Source organism: Catharus ustulatus, chromosome 5, assembly GCF_009819885.2.
Source record: "Catharus ustulatus isolate bCatUst1 chromosome 5, bCatUst1.pri.v2, whole genome shotgun sequence".
NCBI lineage: Eukaryota > Metazoa > Chordata > Aves > Passeriformes > Turdidae > Catharus > Catharus ustulatus.
Window position 1 is genome coordinate 38,920,211 of NC_046225.1, and position 19,820 is coordinate 38,940,030.

Here is a 19,820-nt window from a genome sequence, read left to right on the forward strand (position 1 = left end):
ATAATTGTGAAATTACTGTACTCATGGATTCTAATATGATGGAAATTGAAATTGCATTTTCAATCAATTTAAATTTCTATTTCTACTAGTTTTATTGAATAGCCATAATTGGGATAAATGTATCCTCCTTTAATAACACAAGTGCAGGAGAAAATACAGAGTTCTGGTAAGATTAAGAAACAACTAACAGAATAAATTTCCACTGAGCTTTAAGTGACTGAGAAAAAACAAGAAAAAATTCTGTAAAAGCTTAAGGCTCTAGTAACTATAACTAATGATGTAGATAAGAATTTGTATGGTGAACATGGACAACAATAAACTACTGCATTTCACCTTGATACCTTTATTTCTTCAGCTGAAAGTCCCAGAGAAGGTAGAAAAAGTAGGACTTATTCTTAGTAGAGTGGTAGAGCTACACACCTTGCATAAAGACGTTATTAGGTATGTCTATGTTAATCAAGACTCCTAATAGTAAAAATTCTGTTGCTTTTCTGGGTACAGTAATTTCACAACTATAAGGCACACCGGATTATAAGGCGCACCTCCGGGAGTCAGCAAATTTCGCAACTTTGTACATTATATAAGGCGCACTGGACTATAGGGCACACTGTTTTTGTGCAGCAAGGAGCTGTGCCACACGCAACAAAGTAACAAATTAGTAATGGAATTGCATGATCAGGGGGTTTACTGGCAGGTGCTCAATTTGCAAACATTTTTCACAGATTGGCGTAGCCTTTAAACACAGCCCCAGGCACCTTCCCCGTGCCATGGGCCTCGCCACTCCTGCCCACCCCCGGCACCAGTTGGCGAGGCACAGCTTGGGGCTGCCGTGGCGCGGCCGCAGCTCGCACTTCCAAGTTGGCTTGGGGTGGCCGCGGCTCATGGCTCGGGGCTTCTGTGGCCACCGGCTACCTCCCTCCCGGCACGACTCCCGGCCGCTGGGGCTGCCTGCAGCCACTGCCAGCCTCCCTCCCAGTGCGGCAGACAGGGCTGCCTGCCTCCCCCACAGTGTGCCAGCCAGGACCGCTGCCCGCCTCCTCCTGGTGCAGCAGCAGGTGCCGCCCGCGGCTGCCGCCCGCCTCCCTTGCGGCGCGGCAGCTGGGGTGGCCCGCCTCTCTCCTGGTGCGCCAGCCGGGGCCACCTGAGGCCGCCGCCCACCTCCCTCCCCGCGCTGGCTGGGACCCCCTGCCGCCTCCCTCCTGGTGCGCCGGCTGGGACCATCACATCAGCTGCCTCCCTCCTGGCGCGCCAGCGGGGGCTGCCCGCAGCCGCCGCCCACCTCCCTCCCAGCGCGCCGACCGGGACCGCCCGCTGCCTCCCTCCCAGAGCACCGGCCAGGGCTGCCCGCCTCCCTCCTCACGTGGCGGCCAGGGCCACCTGCCTCCCTCCCCATGGGGCTCCTGCTGCCTGCGGCCACCTGCTCCTGTCCCCTCTCACGACTCGGCGCTTCCGCGACACCGCCCCCCCATTGCGGCTCACACTTCCAGGTTGGAAAATTTCACAACTTTGTTCATTATAATAAGGCGCACTGGACTATAAGGTGCACTTCCGGGCTCGGGCCAAAATTTTAGTCAAAAGGGTGCACCTTATAGTCGTGAAATTACTGTAACTAAAATAAAACACAACAGAGATTGCAGTGCTAAGTATCATCTCAGAATCCAGAGAAAATTACTTCATGCTCTCAAATGTGATCACAGTAATTTCATGACTATAAGGTGCACCCTTTTGACTAAAATTATGGCCCGAACCCGGAAGTGTGCCTTATAGCTCGGTGCGCCTTATATGATGTACAAAGTTGCGACATTTGCCACCACAGAAGTGTGAGCTGTGAGTCGTGGGGGAGCCAGCAGTGTCACGGCAGCTGGGTGGAGGCGGGCCTGGGGGCCTGCAGCACTGACCCTGCCGGGTGAAGGCAGGCCCAGGGGCCCATGGCTGCCGGGTGGAGGCGGGCCCAGGGGCCCACGGCACCACCCCTCCCAGGTCCAGGCAGGCCCAGGGGCCCATGGCCACTGGGTGAAGGCGGGCCCGGGGGCCTGCGGCACCGCCCCTGCCAGGTGGAGGCGGGCCTGGGGGCCCATGACTGCCAGGTTGAGGTGGGGCCTCGGCCAGCAACCGTGCGGGGGGAGCTGGGGGCGGAGCCTCGCTGCAAAAAAGAAGTGCGCCTTATAGTCCGGTGCGCCTTATATGATCTACAAAGTTGCGAATTTTGTCGACTGCCAGGGGGGTGCGCCTTATAGTCCGGTGCGTCTTATGGTCGTGAAATTACTTTAGTTCTATTTAAGGGAAGGTTTTCTATCCTTAGAATGTATAAGAGAAAATATTAAAACTGTTTTCTGTTTTACATCTTTAGCTTCTTTCTCTCTACATCTTAGGCGACATCTGTCATACTGCTTCCAGTTTTGGGCCCCCAACAAGAAAGGCAACAAAAGGGAGTAAGTTCAGTGGAGGACTGGCAAAATAAAACCATGAGCAATCTGTCCTGTCCTCATAGCTCACCCTGCTTTGAACAGGAGGTTTGACTAGATTGTCTGAGAAGGTTCTTCTAGTCTGAATCACCCTCTTTTACTATATTATGATCCTGTGAACCGATCCTTTGATCCTTTGATCCTTTGACACTTTTCTAGGAATAACCTCTAAGCAGTCCCAGTCACCCTAGACCAAAAGAATGAAGTATGACTAGAGAAGATAAAGGCAACAAGTGTGGTAATTTGCATTTATCAGTTAGATTTTATCTAAGAGTGAAAATAGGCTAGATCTCTTCAACTGGTGAAAGGGTTGGCTGGAAAGAGCTGGGAAAGAATGAGTGGACAAAAAAGTTGAACAGAAAATTATTTGTTATCTATCATTAAAAAGGGAGCACATGGATTTCCAGATGGATGGTTTAAAAATAACAAATGCAAATGCTGACTTTAAAAACAGTGTTCAGTGTTGTGGGATATTTTGGAGATTAAAAGTCTAGGATGGTGGATAAATGTAGAGAGTACATAACCATGACCTTGAGTGCAACTTTTAGTACAAGAATCTCATAGTTTATAATTGCCAAAAGATAAAATATCAAGAGTGAAAGAATAAATTTCTTTTCCTTATATTTTTTGCATTTATCTCTCCTATAAGCTTTTCCTAAAGTATAATACTTAAGGGCCTTTTGTTCCATTCTCTGTCTGCACCTGCTTCTTGTAATGAATGTTGTTGGATATGGGAAATAGTGCTTGAGACTACGACCAAGTATGGTTGATATGGTCTTTAAAATCATTTAGGTTAAAACATAGCATAGTTTTCCGAGGAAGGAAGCAAATTAAAGAAAAGTTTCGCTGGCAGGTGATGTATATTGTAAATTTTCTACCCTGCAAACGATAGAAAAAGTGATTCCTTATCCACCTCTTCTCAGTTCCTTCTACTAAAAAAGAATCTGTCAGGAATTACACAGTACAACAAATCTTCTCAAACAACAAGTTGCTTTTTTGCAGAGGACAGGGTAAGAAATAATTTTTTCTTATTTGAGTGTGTATACATGTCAGATACAGTGGATCGTGTTAGCTTTATTGAAAGAAATCAAGAACTATCTTTGGGACTGTATTTGCACAGTTCATTGGGTATCTTCCCACCGTTTGCATCACTTTGACACAAACACAGCAATAGTAAGGTGATAAACTGAGTTGGACCAGGAAATTCTTCTGGTTGAAATACAATTTGAGGAAATAAACCTTTTCACTAAACACGTTCCACACTGCAAGCCACTATACAGCTGCACAAACAGTTGGAGAAGGGAAAAACGTAGAAGAGAAAAAACAAGTGGATGCTGCCCTGTAAGCGTCTGTGAATCATAAATCCACATATGTACGTGATAGCCCCGGTGGAGTGAGATCTGGTGGGATGCGTTTTGTGCCTCCTCTTTGATAGGATTAGTGCGCTTAGTCTGCAGTTCCTTTCAGCCCCTCAGCATGGAGGCACGGTCTCTGCGAACGAGGTGCAGCTACAGCTAAACGAGACAATTTTCATGTCTCGTTACAGTGCTTAGCTTGATAGCTGGGACGTCTGGAGACCGACGAGCACTCCCCGGAGATCCTCGGGGAGCGCAAAATCCGCCCTTCCCACCTGGCCCTGGTTTCTGGTGCCCTCAGAGTAACGGGGAATGCGAGCTCTGAAACCTCCCGTCACCCTCGCACGGAACACAGTCGCAGCACCACGAAGGTCAGCAGAGACCTTCAGGGCCCCGCAGCCCAGCGGCGCCGGCAGCAGCCCGGCGGTGCCCCCAGCCCGTGAGGCGCAGGCCCGGCCGGACACGGCTGTCAGTGGGGCAGAGCAGCGGGGCCCGGCCCGCGCTCCTCGGCGTGCGCGTGCGGCCGGCCCGTTGCCCGGCAATGCGGCCGCGGCGCGCGGCCGAGGAGCCCGTCGGGGGCGGGCGCGCGGGTTGCCCGGAGACGGCGCTGCCGTGCCCGGCGCTGCTCTGCCCGGCCCCTCCGTGCCCGGCTCCGCTCTGCCCGGCTACTCCGTGTCCTGCTCTGCGGGCGGACAGGCAGGGCGGCAGGCAGCCGCCCCCGCGGCAGGGCAGGGCAGGGGAGGCGCGGCGCGGCGTTTCTTGCCCCGCGGGGTACGGCACGGCCCGGGACGCTGTGCGGGGCTCGGCCGGGCCCCGCCGCCCTACGCCCACCTGCGCTCCGGGGACGGAGCGGCCCCGGGGAGCTCTCGGGGCTGCGGGCGGTGTCTGAAGCATCCAGGAGCCGTCTGACGGTATTGTCGGGATTTTGCACTGTTTTGGGGACTGTCCTGCTGTGTGTGTCTCTCTCTACAAGCGTGCTGGTGCGGAAACATGAACTTGAGAAAGAGTAAAGGCGGGGGCAGCAATGTCTATAAGAAGCAAGCTGTGTGGCAAACGCTTGCCCTCCGCAGGGAGGGAGGGGTTTGTGCTTGTTCATACTATAAATGCTCTTCCCAGCTGGGGCGAGTGTGGGAGGGGGAAGCAAAATCAAGCTTAGAGAATTTAAAAAAAAAAAAAAATCATTCAAGTACAAAAGCAAACTACAAGCTAAGTAAGCAAAGCTTGTGAAAGTGAATTTAAGACAGCAGACTCTGCAAATGAAGAAATAAATTCAAGGTGGGTTTTTTTTTTTTCTGTTCGGTAAATTCTCCTAATATCTGAAGAGATGTTGCTTTACATAGTCATTGTCATACAACAATTTGAGAAACTGTTTTGGAAGGGTTGAAGATGGCAGGTATGAAACCAAAGTCCGAGCAAGATCTTTAATTACTTGTAATGCTGCAGTGCAGAACATAATCCTGGATTTTAGAATTAATAAAGACCCTACTATCCTTAATAATGGGCTTAACCATGGCGTGATATAGAAAATAAATACCTGGAAATGTCCTTTTTGAGCACTAAACTCTGTTGGTTCAAGAGTTTCTTTCTGATTGCCATGCACTTAGTCTTTCAAAAATTTCATGGGTTAGGAATTTCATTGTCTCTCTAATTCTAGAAGGTTTGTATAGGAGTCATGAGCCTTCTGGTTTTGTACCGTTTAAAAATTTTGCCATGACATTATGCAGCTACCTGCTATTCCTAAGAGTATAACGGGAAGAATTCTGTTGAGAAACACATATGGTAAACATACTTTAGTACAGAGTTATTTTGCTTTATTTCTGGCAAGGCATATTTCCCACTGTTTTAAAATAAGTTCAAGGTTCTAATCATTGCACTTCCTAATTTTTTGTGGTTCTAAAATAAGGAAAATGAACCTCTCTTGTGAAATTTCTTTCCCAATTACAGGCACAACTGTATAAGTTACTGATACATTTTAAGGTTTCTGTTAGAGAATAAGTGCCTTGCACAAATCAGTCTAGATTACTTTGTGTTATCATTATTTATATTTTGCATTTCAAAACTGCTCAGAAGCATCAGTTAAGACTGTAGTCATCTTCGACAAATTGTTGTAACCCTTATGGAGACATGGTGGTATAAAGAACTTGCAAAGGTAGTGTGGAGTGTGCATGGATGGATACAGATAATGCAAACATTTTAAAATATTGTGGGACTATGGTTTTACTTACTGATTTTTTCACTTATGAATTATTCTCCCTGATAAGATATCTAAAGTCTTCTTCCTCAGTTTCAACATTCTCTATGTTTTATTTTACCAAATCTTGGACTCTTTGAGTAACTCTGGCTGTGGTCAAGGACCCATAACACACAATAAACTTGTCATTTGGTCATCTCTATGAGGAAAATTCCCACATAGCAAGAACAATGTAAGGAGGTCCTTGGTGAGTCCTAATAGTCTATTTAATTCAGTATTTTATTTCTAGAAGTGGTAATAGGAGATTATAATTTAGGGAAAGCATTATTTCCTCTTCCTGCAGTCTGTGAATTAAAGTTGATGTGGGCAGTAAGAGTAACTTCAGCAAGTCCTGGTGGTGATGATATATAACTGACATTATTTGTTTTATATAGCAAAATATAGGCAGCACAAGAGGAGAAGTAGATAGCAATATAACATTTGAATTACAGAAAGTGGCTACAAGAACTGTGAATTCCCCTGTAGGGTGTAGGCAATTCAGTGACATCCTGTCACTCAGACTAGCCATTATTTATGGCAGCAGCTGATCTGTACTACAGGCACTGGAGAAAGGCAGAAGCTTTTATGGTAATCTTTTCTCTACTTGCATCCTATAAGCAGCCCTGGCTGTATCCATTAGGGCCATTTATTCCTTATCCTATTCAATACTGGCTGGAGAATTTGTTTTCTTCTGGTATATGTGGGATTTATTTGGTTGTCAGTAAAGGCCTGCAGAACTTTGCTGACTGTTTTTATTTGTTGACAATACCCTTTATTAGTTCTTGAAGCAGTGTCAAGTGTAGGAACTCGCCTCTTCCAGGTCTTTCTTTGCTGGTGTTTTAATTTATACTGATGGCCTTGACTGCACTGTTGTCTGGACTAAGTCTTCTTACATTTTTTCACTTGGACTACTTTGTTTAATTGTATGTGGAAAACTGTAAGTAAACAAGTTGATAAATAGTGATTTTTAAGATTTTCATCAGTGGTGAATCTTTTTTGTTGTTGTTGTCTAGTATCTAATTTCCTATTTATTGATGGTAGAGGCACTCAGAAGAAGTTGTTGCAGTGGAAGAGGATTGATGTAATTTTTTTTTTCTCTTGGGCTGTATATTATAGATCTTATAGTGATGCGGTTAATACTGCCTTTCTTCTGCTTAGTGAAGTTTTTTTCCTTAATGCTTCTACGTTGCTATAAATTTGCCTCAGGTTCAGGAGCCCTTACTGACCTTCTAGCCAATGTGACCAATCTGAACGCAGCTGCTTAGCATGTATGATATCTTGATTCATATAACATTTCTGTATCTCTGATAAATGCCTCCTTGTTTCATTAATTTTTAAACCCCTGTATTTAAATGTTTAAATCTGTCTCTCTGGAATGTGCTAACCAAACATAATGCATGAATGAATGCATGAATGACTGATATAATGATGTTAGGCTCCTTCTGTATTAACAATATCTTTCCTTATATGTTGTATATTTCTTCTGGCTACATCCTGTTGGTGGCTCATACTTTTCCCATGGTTTATTGCATCCAATGTTAAAATGATTTTGTAGGGATTTTTTCCCTCTTTCTCTCTTTTTGATTGATTCCATTCTGCTTGATGTACTATAGTTGGACCACACACAGCATTTATCTCATCCCTATGAATGAGTTACATGTTTTAAGATCTAGTTTGTTTCTGTCTTAGGTGTAATTGTTGACATTTACTTGTACCATTAGAAAAAATGCTCTGTAACTTCTTGCTTATTGAGACATAAATGGCCTAGTTTGTTGACAGTCTGAAACCTAATTTTTTGGTTTTAAACTTCTGTGTTCTCTTTTTCAATCTGGCTAAAGAGTGATTTGGAATTTTTATGTTAGAGTTGATGATATTTAATTTTTTTTACCCCGTATATGTTAATCAAGGTCTAAGAGAACTAATTAATGCCACTATTTTCATTCTCCTAACTTTCTTTTCAAATAGTTTTCTATTGTGTGAAAATACCTGTGATGGAGGACTGATGATGTTTGAGTGAAAGAGGACATGTCAGATCCAGGAGATCAGTTTCATACATTGGTTTAGATTTCAGGAAAGAAAGATTAAGCCTTCCGCAGTCAAGTGTGTGGTTGGTGTTGAGAACAGCTCTTCCTGACACTAATCATTTATTCCTAACCTAAGCTCATCTTTATACTTAAGTGCTGGCTGTGAACAGGTATGTAGCTCTATCCCATTCTGGTTTCCCAGAGAAACAAGGGCAATCTTGTTACAGTAAAAGAGTTTATTATTTTGGGGTTTGTTGCGATGCTTGCTTTTTGAGATTTCTTTTGCCTTAATGGATATTTGGGCACAAGTGACTCTGAGGTGTCTGAACAAATCTGTTAACCTGACTGCTCTCTAAAAATTCCTAGGGCAGAAAATCTCATGTTTTAGAACATTATATTGGAAACAAACTTTTCAGGTGTTGACCTGTTTTTCTAATAAAATTAAGTTATTGCCCACATCCTGCTTTAAGGCCTAGCTCAAATTTGAAAACTTAATAAGTTGATATACAGCTGGATGTCATCCCCACTTTGACTGTTCAACCTTTCTTATCTCAGCAAATACATTAATTAATACAGTTGATTTTAAATACTACCTCGAGTTTCACAGCTAGAACGAATTTGTTTTATTTCATTAAATTATTTTCCTACTTTCAGTTTATTTTCTTTGTGGTCTCTTTTGGGTTACAACTGTTGACATTTTTTTCTTCATAGGTAAATTTTTGGTACATGAGGGAGTGATTATGTTACTTCTTCTATCTGCCTTAGAAGTGTACTTTATAGTAATTAGTATTTAATTTATCTTAGCATTCAAATCACCCAACTATAGTATAAAAAGTTGATATAATTAAAATATTTATTTATAATGTGTGCATTATAATTCCTGACAGGATTTGCACTATTATAATCTAAATTTATTAGAATCTGACATGTATCTGAAGAATATTTTAGAATGGAATCACTTAGTAGAGGTAGATAAAATTTTGTGATCATGCTACAAAAAAAATACATGCAATATGATTTTTGGCATATGAACTGTTTTTTGTCAGACCAAAAAATCATCAAGTGGCCGTGTGGAATTAGCTACCTGCCAGGTTGAATCATAACTGGGGCACTTTCTGATGTTGACTACGTTCGAATTTTATATGAGTAGTGATTGTGAAACTGAGACAAGTATTTCAATATAGACATAGTTTTATGAATAAGACTGTAATTTTCCCCTGTAAATATACTGTGTGCCCTTTTTGTCTTTTTTGACCAAGGACACAACTGGAGATATTTAATGTTGCCATTTCTTATATGTATTCTTCACAGAATTAAAGCGGTGTCTGCTAAGCCATAGTAAAAGTGATACTATAAATATATACATACAAACTTATGGGTTTTTTTCTGAAGAGATGATAATTTATTTTCTTGGAAAAAGCTATAAAACTTCATTGCATTTATTTTGAAGATCCAGTTATGGAACATCTTTAAGAAGATACATGATCAAGTCCAATCCACTGCTATTGTTGGTAGCTAAAGCTTAATCTCCTCTATAAAGTGATAAAGCTCAATCTTAAAAGTAGCTTGTGAGAAGGTTGTGTGGAAGTCTCAGCCCAGTGTAGATCTGGTGGTGATGATAGCGTTGTACATCTGTTACTAACAGCTTATTCTAATCACTGTTAGGTGCCCTGGTTGTTCTGTATGTCATGTCCTGATAAATCCATACAGCTTGTTGGGAAAGAGCAAGTGAGGGAAAAATTTTAAAAGAACACCTGTTTAGATCCCTGCTATGTTTGTGCCATTAGTACCTTGATAGGAGTTGGGGAAGTCTAGGGTAATCTAATTCTTCCTGACCTTGTATGACATTAGATCACTGAGGTATAGGTTTACTGTGTCATTATCATATGATTGGTTCTTGCACAGCTTTACTCTAAGCATTGTCTGTTAGGATGTTTGGCATCATTACGTGCTTTGTGTTCTCAGTGTAAGTGCTAATTAATAAATAAAACCTGAGGATTTAACTGACTTCTTTACTGCAGTTGTTGGTGTTATGAATCTGCATAATGGCATATAAATTATGAAAGAAATGAATTCCTATATTTTTGTAATTTAAGGAATTTTTCTAGTATTTGTTCTTGGGTTACTTGTGCATTTTTGTTATGAAGACATTCCTATAAGGAGTTTTGTCCTCAATGCAAAGTCACAGCATGTTGATCTTTAGTAATTCAGTAGTTAAGACAGATAATTTTTGGAGTTATGATGAGACATACTATGAAATTATGTCTACATGGATTGGCAAGAATTTTTCTCACAGAATTGAGTACAGCAAAAATAAAAAATTCTTAGGTAAAAATTGAATTATTTGAAAATAATTCTTAATTTTGAAACATATATAATGCTATTGATTTATGGCAAGAATGTAACAAACATGGCTTTTTATAGAAGTTATACAGACAAATGTCTAAATATTTCTGTATATAATAGTTAAGGAGAAACAGTAACAGTGGTTAAAGATGTATTTGGGAAAAAAAGTGCATGGGTGATTTGTTGCAGTATATTAACAAATTATTAATTAACAGCAAATTTTGTGGTAAAAGTCAAAATTGAGGTTTCTTACCTCTCATCCATTTCTGAAAATCTTTATTCATTACTGAAGTGCATGGCTGACTTCTGATATTGCCAGATAATATGAGAGAGTAGCATCAGTTTGTTCATTCTAATGCAATATAGGCTATTATTTTCATAAGTACAGTAATTTCACGGCTATAAGGCGCGCCCTTTTGACAAAAATTTTGGTCCGAACCTGGACATGTACCTTATAGTCCGGTGCACCTTATATATGGACAAAGTTGCGAAATTTGCCAACCTGGAAGTGTGAGCCCGCAACAGCCCCGACCGAGCAGAACCCGCCCGGTGGCGGCATCAGGGGAGCACCGGGCCGGGGCGAGCCCAGCGGCATCGGGGCAGTGCCGGCGTGGGGCGAGCCTGGCGAGATCGGGGCAGTGCTGACGCGGGATGGGCCTGCCGGCATCGAGGCAGCGCCGGCATCAGGGCTGTGCCAGCGCGGAGCGAGCTCGCTGGCATTGGGGCTGTTCCGGCACGGTGTGAGCCCATCGGCATCAGGACTGCACCAGAATCGGGGCTGCGCCAGTGCAGGGGAAAAGCCCAGGGGGGCGCGGGGCTCCTGGCACGGCTCGGGGCACCTGGAGCACCGGAGGGGCACAGGGCTCCCAGAGCTGCACAGAGCTGCCGGGGCGGCGCAGGGAGGGAGGGAGCGGGCTGCCGCAGAAGTCACGAGCCACGGCCACCCCGAACCAACCCAGAAGTGTGAGCCGCGCCACGGCAGCCCCAAGCCGCCCCGAACCGCCCTGAACTGCGGTGGCCCCGAGCCGCTCCGAACCGTGGCGGCCCTGAGCCACAGCGGTTTCGAGCTGCCCCAAGCTGCCCTGAGCCATGGCGGCCCTGAGCCGCCCCGAACCGCCGCGAGCTGCGGCCGCCCTGAGCCGTGCCTTGCCAGCCGGCACCAGGGGTGGGCAGGAGTGCTGGGGCCCGCACACGGGGAGGACGCTTGGGGCTGCGTTTAAAGCCTACGCCAATCTCTGAAAAATAATTGAGCACCTCCTAGTAAACCCTGCAATCGCGCAATTCTGTTACTAATTCGTTACTTTGTTGCGCAGGGCACGGATCTTCGCTGCAAAAAAAAAGTGCGCCTTATAGTCTGGTGCACCTTATATAATGTACAAAGTTGTGAAATTTGCTGACTCCCGGAGGTGCGCCTTGTAGTCCGGTGTGGCTTATGGTCGTGAAATTACTGTAATCTTTTATATTCTGTTTTTTGGGTAAATTATACATATATGTTATATTTAGGTACCTTTTTTTAGTGTGTAGAGGTTGAGGCCAGTATACTTTCCAGCATATTCTAGATTTTTAGGCTCATGTGTTCTGTAAAGAGCTAGGTAGTAGTTTGTTCTCATAATAAACAGATATCTGCACTGGAATTTCCAGAAGATCAACTTTAATATAAAATATGAAGAGAAAATAACTGCTGTTTTTAAGAGTGGATGTATTTAGTATCTTGTAATTCTTGATTATTGTAGTGCTGAACTTTAACGACACATTGTGATGTTCATATGCTAAAGCATCATAATTTTCAACATCCCTTCCACTTTTTCCTTCTGAGTGCTTTAGGTTTTTTGTATTTATTCCTAGTCAATCTGAAATGAGCTAAAATGAGATTACCTAGTTTCAAAGGGAAGATTGTGAAATGTCCGTAGCACAAGTTTGATCATAGAATCATAGTATATATCAAGTTTGAAGGGGTCTGTAAGCAACATTGAGTCCAATGTCCTGCTCCTCACTAAACCACATGACTAAGAGCATTGTCCAGATGCTCAGTGGAATCTGAATGGTTTGGTGTGATGGAAGCTTCAGGAAGAATCTGTCCTAGTGACTGACCACCCCCTTGTTGAAGAACCATTTCATAATGTCTAATCTGAACATGCCCTGACACAGTTTCATGCCATTCTCATGTGTCAGCTCAAGAATTAAACAATTTTTTCTACATTAAATGAATAGGATGTTTTGTCTTTTTTTATTTCTTCTAGAATATTGCAAACAAATGTATTGGGCAATATATTGTAAGACTGTATATGCCTTGAAGATGTCTCTTTTGGTCTGATCTCTTATGGTACATTTTGTTGTCCTTAAATTGAGATCAAAGGACACTTCACTGGAGCTACCAACTGGACTTTAGGTTAAGAGCATACTAAGTTACTTTAAAACATTTAATAATATTAATATTAATTACATCAATTTAAGAGATAGAACGCTTTGAGATTTTTCATATTTTATTATAATATTAAGTATACATAGTTTTATTCATCTTATACATATGTTTTGTTATATTTGTGTATCACGGTTTAACCCCAATCAACAGTTAAGCCTCACTCACCCACTCAACTACTCTCTCAATCCCCCACCAGCAGGACTGGGGAGAGAATCTGCAGGGTAAAAACCAGAGAACTCCTGAGTTGAGGTAAAGATAGTTTCATAGGGAAATCAAAAGCCAAGCACACAAGCAAAGCAAAGCAAGGAGTTTTTTCACTGCTTCCCATGGGCAGGTAGGTGCTCAACCATCTCCAGGAGAGCAGGACCCCTCAATGGTTACTTGGGAAGACAAACACATTACTCTGAATGTCTCCCCGCCCATCCTTCTTCCCCTCACTTTATGTACTTAGCATGGTTAGTATGGTCTGGAATATCCCTTTGGTCAATTGGGGTCAGCTCTCCAAGCTTGAATTTCCTTACTACCTCATATGCACCCCCAGAAAATGCCTTGGCTCTGTGTAATTTATATTAATTATAATCTCTGTGTTGTCAATTCTGTTCAGCACAGACCCAAAACACATTCCCATACCAGCAACTGGAAAGAAAACTAATTCTACCCTAGCCAAAACCAGCATACTATAGTATAATAGTTTTTCCAGTACTTGGGAGATGAATGATGAAATAGGATAAAACATATCATTGCCCCATAATGCATTTTCAGTCTTTCTTGTCTCTATTTTTCATGTATAATTTAACACCAAACTTCTTAATTTATTTACATGTAATTGTAACAGATTTTTTAAATTGTAAGCCGTTTAAATTCCCATCTGCTATCGTGAGAGGATTTTAATTACATCTGTACTTTTGAGTTGAAGGTATTTACCAGTTTATTGAAAGGATAATACAGTATACATGTCCATTTTATCCCATACTTCCCTGATGATGCTGAAACTAAATGTGAGTCACAGAGTTTGTCTGTCTTGAGAGACTCATTCTTTTGACAGGTTGGTATTGAGACTAAAAAACTCAGATCATATAGATGGTGGAGCAGCTACAGACTGTTGTGATTTGACACTGGTCAAACTCCAGGCACTCACAAAAGCTTCTTGCTCACCCTCCCCTGCCACAGCTGGGCAGAAGAGAGAAAAATTAGTGAAGGGTTCACGAGTTAAGGACTGGGAGAAAAAAAAAAACCCTCCAAGGGCGAAAGAGGATCAACATAACAATACAAAGTAAATTTATTACAAACAAAATCAGAGGAGGATAAGGAGAAGTAAAACAAGCTCTTAAAAACATCTTTTTCCCCCCAAACCCTTCGTCCTTCCCCCTGACAGTGAAGGGAGACAGAGCATGGGGATTTGTCAGTTCATCACTCAAGGTTTTCTTCCTCAGCACAGGGAGAGGAGTCCTACCCCTGCTACACCGTGGGGTCCCTTCCATGGGAGACACTTCTGCATGAATCTCTCCAGTTGGATCCACTCTCACGAGTAGGAATCCTCCCAAAACTGCTGCAGCGTCTGTCACTCTTCCACAGGGTGCAGTCCTCCAAGGACAGGCTGCTCCAGCATGGAAGCAGGGACCTCTCTCTCCACTGGGTCTTCCATTGGATCACAGCCTCCTCCAGGCATCCACCCACTCTGCCATGGGCACTTCTGCCACAGGCTGTGGATGCATCTCTGCATCGCCTATGGATCCCCATGGGCTGTGGGTGGATGTCTGCATCCCCATGGATCCCCATGGATCCCCATGGGCTGCAGGGGCGCAGCTCTCTCACCGTGGTCTGCAGAGGAATCTCAGCTCTGACACCTGGAAAAGCTCCTCTCCCTCCTGCGCTGACTTTGGCGTCCCCATATTGTTTCCATCACAGGTTCTCACCTCCTCCTCTTCTCTGACTAGAAAAAACTGTGTGTGCTTTGTTGTGATTTCCTTCTTTAATATGTTATCACTGGACCAGCTTTGACCAGCAGCATGTCCATCTTCAGAGCCATCAGAGATTGGCTCTGCCAGGCATGGTGGAAGCTTCCAGCAGCCTCTCCTGGAAGCCACCTCTGTGCCCCCTCCATCTCTCTTCCAGAAACCAGGCCTGCAAAACCGATACATAGGCATAAAAGAGAAAGAAGTTTACATAGATGGTGGAACAGCTCCAGGCCTAGAAGAGAAAAAAGTTTGTTATTATTGAACTACTTGTAATTCTTGATCAAGATTCTCAGTGATAGTATATGCCCTTATAAAAAATACAGAACAGCCTGAAAGCAAAGACTTTCGTTAATCGGCAAGTATTAATTTACTTGAAACCATTATTTTCATGTGTGTCAAGCAGTAATATTGTATTTATGTTTTAACAATTTGTAAAATTTTTGTTCACAGATGTGGTACCTAAGCAACATTTTTATTGTTTGCTCGTAGACCATGGTTATGGTCGGGGATTTCTTCAGCACTGTGCTTTGAGGTGACTGATTTAGTCCTATGTTTCTCATACAGTTTGTGAGACTATGCAATTCTGTGCACTTTGCATAGTTAATTTTTGAGCTGAAAACTCAAAGGGCAAGTAATTAGAAAAATTTCAGCATGGTTGTAGGAATTTCTTCTGTATATTCTTGTGTTCTGTATCCATTTACATGGAGGACTTTATAACTACAAATAATCTGGTAACCTTAGAATGCTACTTCCTATTACTGGGTGTCTTGATTTAAATATTTATGGTTTTGCATGTGTAATTTATATGTATGGTCTTTTTTTTTCCCTCATTGGATGTCAGAATTTCTGACTAAATGATTGGGAACCAAAAGTATTGCTGCTTTTCTTTATGCCCTTGGAAAATGTCACCTGCCTATACAGTACCCTTAATGGAAACTAGACATTCTGGGGTAGAGCAGGTGATGACACAGAATTACTCTGTGGAAATAGTAAGTAAATGGTTGACCAGTTAGTATCTGGTACTTCCACATACTGTTCTTTTCCTACTTTGCTTTGTTTGTTTCTTGATTAGACAATGAACTTCCCTGTTTAGTTTTTGCATGCATTATATTGCAAACTGTGGGGAACAGCTTGTTAAGTCAGTATAGAAAGGCAGAGGTTGTCTGGATCCTAGGTTTCTTAGGAAACTGGGGTTTTTTTTAGGTCTGCACAATCTCTGTTGAGGATTTGATAGCTGCTGTAACCATGCACTCAGGAAGATTTGTATGATAACATCTCCTAAGCAGCACAGCTGATGAAGTATATTGCTGCAGTACTGAAATGGGGTAGTACAGCTTCTATTCCTTTTTACCTTTCATCTTCATTGGCATAATGCACTGTGAAATCTAACGTGAAGCTTGGCAGCATGCCAGAAAAGGATACTGCCTTGGAAGGAATAAATGCTGTCAGATACATGAACCTCTTCTGGGGAAAAGAAAATAAGCAGATCCATTCCAATGAATTAGTTAAATTAGGCGTTTTACATTTTTCAACCAGTGCTGGTGGCTGCGGATGAGCCCTTTAGGCTCTGCTGGCTGTGAACAATGGTGTTACAGATTTATTTTTTTCCCCTCTTAAAAAAAATGTTAAACCTATGCTCGGTATTTGCGGTAATTTTGGCCCCTCCTACTGTGTCAATTGAAACCACTCCCTATATAACCAAAACAAATCATTCCCCATGATTCTGAGGATATTTTACATTTTGGTATAAGCTTTTGTGCATTGAACTGCATTTTGTAGACTGTACATTTTTGAAAAAGGAAAATGATTTTTTAGGAGACAGATAAGAATTACTCAGACAACACCTCATTTTCAGGGCTCAGAAGCATAGCAAATCAATCTTGAAGCACTAATCTGCTTTAATTTTAAATACTGGAATATATAATCTATTAATTGTTTTAGTATTGATTTCTGTTTTCCATTAGAAAATCCAGTAGGTAGAGCATTTAAATTGCTGTTAAAAGTATTTCAGATTACATATTTATGAATTTAAAACAATAATCTCAAATCATGCTACAGATTTCAGATCTGATCTTTGAGTAGCTTGATCTGATCTTGAGCTTCAGATCTGATCTTGAGTAGTTGTAGTGTTGAGTAAATTTTAGCACAGGACTTATTATACTTATATGTGTTTAGGTCTTGTATTTTTTATTTCAACTGTGCCTTCTTTCATGGCTTGGATGACTTATATTTCCCACTGGTTTGATGAAGATGATTGGTATGAAGGACAACAAAGAGTAAGAATTGCTTAAAGCAATATTTTCTCTTTTACTACGTTTATATTTTTCTTCTTTAAGCTATTTATTATTATATTGATAGTATCAAAAGTAGTATTTCTGTAGTGGTACTAGGAAGAGATTTTAAGTAGTTTTAGTGAGGTCTCAAAACATAAATAAAACATATTCAAAATGATCTTTTTGAAAATTAATGTTCCTAGCTGGATAAAAGTTACTGGAAGTGTGACAACCACCTACTTGCATTTTTTAGGTTGCATAATTTAATAATTAATTAGTATTTTTTTCATATGCAGTGAGATGGAAAGCAAGCATTTCATTTGATTGAATTAGAAGGAATTGATATACCGTGTATGGAATAACATAAAATAGTTATAATTAGTAATAGGGTAAAAAAAAAATTTGGGAGATACTAAATTCACCTAGGGTAATTTCCAAGTTGTATCTTGGATAGCTTTGTGTTTTTATTAACATTTTTCTGAGGAGGAGTTGTTACTATAGCAACATTTGCAGGATAACTTGGATTTTTTTTTTTAGCATTTATTAGCTGCATGTTGACAGCTGCTTTCATAGATTTGTGGTGGGAAATGAATATGGGTCACATTTATTTTACTGTATTAAGCTCTTTTATGGTACCTTATGCTTCTGGGATTTCTTCTTGTTTTCACAGTATATCGTCAACTAATGAATTAGAATAGCAGCTGCTTTCATTTTATTATTGTGTATTACTTGATAATGCCAGCTATATGCTCCTAAGTATAAAAAACTGGTAGGTATTAATACTGTTCCACTGTTCCCATTTTCATGTCACTCATGATATGGATGTTTCAGATGTAGAATTGCCTTTTAATAGCTCTCATCAGGGATTCAGATGTGAGATGCGTCAAGAGGTAACTTTATCTGAAATCAGAACAGTCTTGGCAATTTGCAAGCAGAAAAGCATCCGTGGTGATTGTTGTAACTCTGGATTGGAAGACGAGAACAGAATCTTTTGCAGACTCCTAGATGCTTCATACTGTGATCAGACATGGTTTTATACATGTTTCTGTGTATTACACACATTATCTGCAAACTATGGTTAAGCAATATTCCATAGATAATGGCTTTGTTATCACTGCTAGATGGTTTCATATCGATTAGTTGTGTAGTCCAACATTGGTGGTGATGTATATTAAAAATGTCAGCATTTCTCTATGCTTGGTTTCAAACCTAGTATGGCTCTTTAGATTTTCCTGTTAAAGTTGCACAATAAAGGGTATTCTAGTTAAATGTACAAATAGTGTAGTCAAGACAGTCAAACCCACTATTTTGTAAGACTTACTATGTTATTATTTTTTAATGTTATTGCCTTATATTTTCTAGGAAGGATATCTATCTATCAATTTATATATTTGGGTTTTATTTTGAGTGATTGTTTCTGTAAAAGAGTTTCAGGCTATGATTTCAAGTTTCAAAGTTTAAAGAAAGGTCCACAACTTCTTCCGTTTTGAAACCAGAGATCCTGTGGTTAAATCAGTTCTGGTAGTGATTTGAGTCCAAGTTTCTTGTGGAGGTTTGAAATGGCTGTGAACACTAGTAGAACACTTGCTCATTTCAAAGAATCTTTTAAATCCTGGTGTTCTTTTCCTGGTCAGTGTCTGGATAAGTGAATGTACATTTTGAACACTTTCTAGGTTGTCATAGGTTAGGAAATGTCATCTGCAAATTCTGGTTGCAAGAGTCTAGCCAAAGCTTCTGGTATTTTTGAGGAATCTTGTTGAAATTCAAAGCCTTGTCCAAGGCACCCTCTTTGTGACTATGGTTAGCCTTCTCATTATCTGAGACCTATAGATGGCCTTTGTACCATGAATTGCATACAATTAGAAAATTGCATAAAATTAGAAAAAATACTACTGCTTAGTGGTAAACTAGCAACCAGCCTGGCACTTTAATAAGCAGTAGACTACCTTGATAGAATTCTCCTGGAAAGTATGAAGGACTTCACTTGTGTAGAGAAGTAAATGTAAAGCTACATAATTTTCTACATTCTTCTACATTGTGATAGTCACTGCTTTTACAGTCAGACTTTATTTGTCATTTGCCCATAACAGTTGCTTGAGTAGTGTGTATTGTGTCAGACTATTCAGAGACCTGCATTAGTACAGTAATTTCACGAATACAAGCCGCAGCAATTTGACAAAAATTTTGGTGGAAACCCGGAAGTGCGGCTAATAGTCGGGTGCGGCTAATATATTAATAATTTTCTGACATTTACAACCCCAGACGTGCCAGCCAGAGTGCCGAGCCAAGCACCGGCCAGTAAAAGCCGGCATTTCGCAATTGTTACAGTATTACCGTGTTGCCCAGGCTCCCTGCAGGCAGCACGGGGGGCGGGGAGAGAGGCGGGAGAGCTCTCTTCTTTCCTCCTCTGCTGCAGCCCGGGGGAGGAGGGGGGGGGGGGCGGGGCGCCGCCATTGCCGCGGCCCGGGGAGGAGAGGTGGGGGGGGGGGGGGGGGGCGGGGGGCGCCGCCATTGCCGCAGCCCCGGGAGCCGACGGGGGGGGTCGCCGCCATTGCCGCGGCCCGGGGAGCCGACGGGGGGGGGGGCGCCGCCATTGCCGCGGCCCCGGGAGCCGACGGGGGGGGGGCGCCGCCATTGCCGCGGCCCAGGGAGGACGCGGGGGGGCCGCACCGCCATTGCCGCGGCCCGGGGAGCCGACGGGGGGGAAGCGCCGCCATTGCCGCGGCCCGGGGAGCTGACGTGGGGGG

The 19,820-nt window shown here is 42.3% G+C and overlaps 1 protein-coding gene across 7 annotated transcripts in view; it reads left to right on the plus strand.

Moving 5' to 3' along the window:
* The first annotated feature begins 4,641 nt into the window (after positions 1–4,641).
* Positions 4,642–19,820, plus strand: part of WDR17 (WD repeat domain 17) — a 63,779-nt gene continuing 48,600 nt past the window's right edge. The window contains exons 1-2 of one of the 7 annotated variants that reach the window (XM_033060292.2): positions 14,437–15,332; positions 16,976–17,076. In XM_033060292.2, the coding sequence (XP_032916183.1) occupies positions 17,011–17,076 (66 nt within the window). In that variant the 5' untranslated portion in view covers positions 14,437–15,332; positions 16,976–17,010. Of the gene's footprint in view, positions 4,732–4,809; positions 5,096–14,436; positions 15,333–15,755; positions 17,077–19,820 lie in introns of those variants that run through there. The other 6 variants (XM_033060295.1, XM_033060296.2, XM_033060297.1 and 3 more) reach the window with 6 other exon arrangements.